Genomic DNA, 6,000 nt, shown 5'->3' on the forward strand with positions numbered 1-6,000 from the left:
ACTCATACAAACGTGGATTTTAAGCATTTGAATTTCATGGAACAGACCCGGTGTGTTGACACTTTAGAGTTCACAAAATCTCCAGAAGATTCCCAAGATCCCGTTTGTTCACGCGACATGGCGAGATCCTGATTCAGTGAATCGGATTCACACTCACAGACAACATTTAAGACTATTCCCGAGACTTGAAGAGTCTTTCTTTGAGAAAGTCTGGCTTTTGTTTTCACGCTTAATCAGTCAAATGTTGATATTTTCACTTGAGCAGCACCATCTTTGATATCCCACAATCCCTTGCGGCACCCTTCCGAACAAGACGTCAGTTAGCAAAACATAAACACAGTTTGATGGCTGCAAATTCCAGTTTGTTTGTAAACATATCGACTTTGGTGCGATTGATTTAGGTAACTGAGTTTTGAAATGAGCGGCTTGTTTTAATATATTGCTTTATTCTCTATGATATTTCAGAAGTGATATTTTTTTCTGGTCGAGCAACTTTAAACCGCCACAAACAACCACGACTGTAGCTGGGCTGCGTTATGTTAACAAAAGTAAGTTTCAGTATCTTGCAGCAGCCCGTGTTTCATTTGAGGAGGTGATTATCAACTGATGGGTTTTTCTTTGCATTTCTTTTTAAAATACTGATTTTGCTCATTTTAGTAGGCACTAAATAACAAAAATCTCGACATATTGCATCACATTTTGTGCAGCTCCATTTATTTATTTTTTTTGCATTGCAATATTAACAGAAAGGTGAATGACATCTTCGAGGGATGATGCAAACTTTAACCTTTAACAAGTTAGACATAATACTATTTCTAATGTTCTGTGATACAATCAGACCATCAAAATGGATAGCGCTATCTGGGTCGGACTTCAGGATCTTTTGCTTTTGTGTGGAGTCAACAATGTCATGTCAGCCTTGAAATTCTCTTGTTTATGAATACAAACAAAATGCACAGAGTAAAATTGATCTCAATGATGAAAAGTCTAACAAAAACAAACCAGCCCAAAGCAAATGCTCACCACAAAAGAGTCTATTGAAGCTGAGGACAAGCCAGTTTTTTTGTAGTTGTTTTTGTTTTTTTACGTTCAACCAATGAGAGTACATGGCACAGCTGACTGGAATACCTCATGCGTAGGAAGGGAAAGAAAAAAAAGGGGGGGGGGGGGTAGGAATGAAACGCAGTGCTTTAACTCCGCTGGGTCTCCCTGTTCATTCAGGGTCATGGTGCACACAGCGACAGGACAACATAGACTCATCCAGTTCATTAGGTAAACCCAACAAGTCCGGTCTCACCGGACCTCACTAAATGGGAGCAAACATGTTTTAGTTGCCAGCGATCTAAAAGGGGACAACACAACACTCCCACTTGGAAAGTAAAATTAAGCACAGCCACCTGGAGAAATCACAGATCTGATGAAAAGGAGTTCCTGAAAACAACTTTGAAGCAGTTCTTTTTTGCAGGTAGTGTTTTTTATTTATTTTTTGTTAACTCTTGGAGATATGCTGGTCGAGATTCAGCCTGAAAGGTTTTTCACGCCAGTGCTCCTATCTTGGTATGTGCTGCTGGCAATTACACATCTGTTCAAATTTTCACACATCTCCTAACACAAGCATTATCACAACCAGAGACCGCAGTCAGATCAGAAATGATGACAGATAGGAGGAGAAAGATAGCTGAGAAACACAAAGATTTAAAAGAACCTACACCAGAAAAAAAGATGACTGTGTTTCGTGAAAAAGGTTTTTGGAGTACTATAGAAAACTCTTATCGCATGCCAAATGAGAGTAATTGTGGCTCACTGATTCCTCTGCAGTCTGACCACCTACCAAGCTGCCAAACCACAGTACAGACACGGTGAGAGTGTTTATATAGTGACGCCGTCTCAGTGCAGGTGTAGCCATGAGGATCTCCAGAGACAAGAAATGACAGTTTGTGATAAGATTCCTTAAAAGAGGCAGTACTTCACCTCTGATGACCCTTTTCTACGTTTCTCCAGACTGCAGCTGACAGTTGCACCGCAAGTGTGCATTCATTGGAAATGAATGTGCATTTTTAAGAAGATTGGAGGAATATTTATCAAGCCAGATGCATACTTTAGCTTCAGCACTTAATGTTGATTCTTTTTTCCTCACAAGGAAAACACAAACTATCTAATACTTGCAGTCTAAATTGCCAGTTCTCAGGACAATGAGCAGCAGCTTGTGACACATTTCTACATCCCTTTAATCTAAAGTGCCTTTTTTTTTCTCCCCAGAGCCCACACACAGATCCCCAACACTGGGACCTAAAACGAACACACAGATGGGGCCTGAGCAAAGCCAGAGAGGTGTTGTGTAATACACATAAACACAATGCAAGCATATATACAAAACACTCTGACATTGCGGGCAAGCAAACGTCTAAAATGACTGTTAAGGCCAAACACACACACAGTCACAGAAACGCACTGGGTCCATGAGAGAGCGCGCAGCCCGGAGGAGCCTGTGCATCCACACAGAAGGTCAAGATGAGAAGGACAGATGATGATGATGCGCATCAGACTGTAATAGCCAGGAGACCCTGAGGTGCTCCCTGGAGAGCTGTACACTCAGCCACAAAACAAGCTGGCCCAATATGACAGAGTTGAGCCAAATGAGAGTTTGACAAGTTGGTGAGCAACAAAAAGAAACTAAAGCAAAACAAAACTGGACAGAAACAGAAAAGAAAGAGCCAAGAGCGGTTTTGTGTGTCATGCAAATACGTATTGTTCTAGATCGTATTATATTGCCTGTATCAACACACTATTAATCGCCTGATATGCTCTTAATCACACCGTTTTGTATCATGTCTGACATAATTAGATAAACAGATCATGTTGTAAATCCAGCTATATTAAAAGTGTGACTTATGACTTATTTATTTAATATAAATCAAAATACATTTTTATTTTAAAATGTCAAATATTAATACAGTATTTTAAGATTCCTTAAAAAACAGCGAAGGCCTTTGGTGAAACGATACAAAGCAGAGAAATCTGCTCTGCAGAAATTGCCTGTCGAATGCCAATTTCATGGGCAGTGTATTTCATATATACTCAAGCATGCAAATCCATCCAAAGTATCTTAGGAGTCTTATTTAATCTTGCACCAAAACTGGGTCATATTTGACATGAATAATTCATACTTGTAATGACTTTCTGCAGGCCGATATCTGACTATATAAGGACAAATAAATAAATATACCATAGCTACAAAAATGCCAACTGAAAAATAGAAGTGCATACTACCTGGATTTGGAGTTTTCTTCATGTTCTGGGTTTACCGCTGGTCCACTTCACTCACTGGTCGTCAGTTAAAACGCAGCTGTTTGGTCAAAACCAAGAACTGTGCGTCCGATCCACCTTTAAAAAAAAAAAAAATAGAACTGGAGTGGAGTTAGTTGTCTCAGTTTCTGTGCACTTGTTCCTGTGCGTGATGACACAGTGTGACTGCAGGCAGGCAGCGCAGATGCAGATATGCCGTGAGATCCGCTGAGCTCGGCGATGTGTGCACTTTTTAGTGGGATACCGAGTCGAGTGAGAGAAAGAATCCCGGGAGCGCACGACCGTGGCGAAATAAATGCTTGAGCACGTGGGGGGTTGGGGAGGGGGGACCGGGGAGGTCCGCTGACGCGCTCTTTATCTTTACGCACGGGTCCCATTTGGAGACTTGGGAGAAGAAGACGAGGCTGCTGGACCTTTCACTTCAGGGACAAATTGTTTATCCAGTCGCAACGATAACTAAGTGCTGCACTGGAATAAAACCGAGGCGACAGAGTCGAAGGAACATCGCAGTCTTTAGGCGCATTGTAAATGCAGTACTTTCTCAGAGAGGCAAGTCTTGTTTTGAAACATAATAACCGATTATCCAAAAACCCTATTCGATAAAAATCTGAAAAAGAAGCTAGAAAGTGAATTAAACTTAATGTTAAGTAGGGAATCCCTCTATATATGAGATTATTAATACATAAGAGGAATCGAAAAATTCTGAAATTTTTGACGCAACTTGACAGATTATTATAACTTTGCACTCCTGCGAAGACTTACTTCCCGAGCAGACACTTATCAACTAATATCACACAATAGCAACAATCCATATTATCAGTGGAGCTTAAGACTGTCACATAATCATTTGACTGATATTTTACTCTCCCGAGACACAACAATTCTGTTGATACGCAAAGAAAGCTATTGTATGAGAATATATTCACCTTGTTTCCCCAAATTCAATATTTCAATCGATCCCAGGCAACCCACAGCTTCATGTTTGGAAGAAACTAACCTGATATTAAAACAAAACAAAACGAAAAAAACATGCACGTGTGTTGTAATGTAATGGCTGTCAAATGCTGCTCTCTTCTGGTTAAAAGGGAGGCAACCAGCAGTGAGCTGACAATTCAGGAATCTCGATAAAGCAACGTCAAAATAAAAGCATAATTGTGTTTTTATTATATAACACTTCATCCAGGGTGTCACACACTCAGTTAAGGCTGTTACATATCCGCAATAAAACATTTTGGTTAATTCATCTATTCAGTCAATACTTCCACACTGCCTGCTTGGCTTGGCTCCACAGGAACATTGTTGAGAATAAAGTAAAACAAAGTAATGTCAGTATATGAATGTGCCATAAGTCATTAAATTGATGAAATTGATACTTCAGTTAGAACTGCTAATGAGCTCTTCACCTTATTTGTGGCCCTACTTCCCCTGCCAGTCAACCAAACCTGAGCTCACCTCAATATAACCTGCCTGATACTGTTGACATGTGAATTTCATCTATTTAATTTATTTCTCTCCTTTTTATTAGTTTCTCGATTAAAAAAAAAAAAAAAACGTTCCGCATTTTGCCCCTAAATCCCCCCTCTTGACTTTAAAAATGACTGATTCGCTCACAGATTAAGCGTTTGTGTCCTGCACCATGTGACTTCAGCTGAACTTAATCAGTCAATCATTCATCCAACAGCGCCAACATTTTAAAGATAGCACAAGTTACGTGTCTTTTTCTCTTTTTTTACTCAAAGCCCAATGGCCAAATAAATTCATATTAACTGTAATAAAATATACATTTTCAGCAATTTTAGCACAGCTGCAGAAAGAAAGGAAGAGAGAAGGGTAAAAGCAGGTCATGCACCTGGTGAAGGGCCTCATTTCATCCACAGGAGCTGCTACCTTATGGGTACCCTGCATGTGAATGACATTATTGAGATGCACGAGCTAAATGCAACCTGTTGTTTTTGAGAGGACATGTAAGGTCTGTCGGTTACCACAGGTTCTCCTGCTAACTGGAGAACAAGAGCCGGAGCTCTGAGCAGGCTGATGTGTGTAATGGTTAACAGAGCGGGAAGAAAAACTGGAACTTTACCCAATGGTGGATATGATGTGAGCATGTTGTCGTTTGTCCATCTTGTGCACTTGATCTGTAACTGAATTGGCGCTTCTGGGCACAGTGGTTTCTAGAGTGGGGTGCAGGACCGCGGGCCTCCCCCGGGGGGCATTAGGGAGCTTGAAGGCGGTGGGCATTGGGCGGTGGAGGGGTTGTCACAGGTCTATCCTTTAAACGCTCAAGAGAGATCAAATGTAAATTGAGGGTGGAATTGTATTTTTATTTTCAACTACGACACTTTTTAAATCATTGCAAATAGACAAATTATATACTCACCAGTTAATTCAATTTAAAAACATCTAGGAGAAGTGTTTTCAGCACGTTATTGCCTATGGATTGTAACAGCATTTGATGATTTCTAATAACCTCTGCTGTTGCCTGTGAGCTCCTTAAAATTCAGTTATTTCGAGCTGCAATCAGTAGATTACTTGTTTCAGCTAATATCTGCACTGAATAGTTCCCTCCTGAACAGGACTGCTAATGTGACCACAATTCGTTTACCAAAATAATATTTCATTAACTATTTATACATCTAAAGTTTCGTGTCGTCACATCACTAATGACTTAATCTCTTTCCATCAACTTTATTGTTT

The 6,000-nt window shown here is 40.2% G+C and overlaps 1 protein-coding gene across 1 annotated transcript in view; it reads right to left on the minus strand.

The window, feature by feature from the left end:
* Window positions 1–3,353, minus strand: part of septin9b (septin 9b) — a 69,585-nt gene extending 66,232 nt beyond the window's left edge. The window contains exon 1 of the mRNA XM_080520222.1: window positions 3,271–3,353. Coding sequence (XP_080376348.1) covers window positions 3,271–3,292 — 22 coding nt within the window. The 5' untranslated portion in view covers window positions 3,293–3,353. The remainder of the gene's footprint in view (window positions 1–3,270) is intronic.
* Between the last annotated feature and the right edge of the window lie 2,647 nt (window positions 3,354–6,000).

This window comes from Blennius ocellaris (assembly GCF_963422515.1).
Source record: "Blennius ocellaris genome assembly, chromosome: 3".
Taxonomy (NCBI): Eukaryota; Metazoa; Chordata; class Actinopteri; order Blenniiformes; family Blenniidae; genus Blennius; species Blennius ocellaris.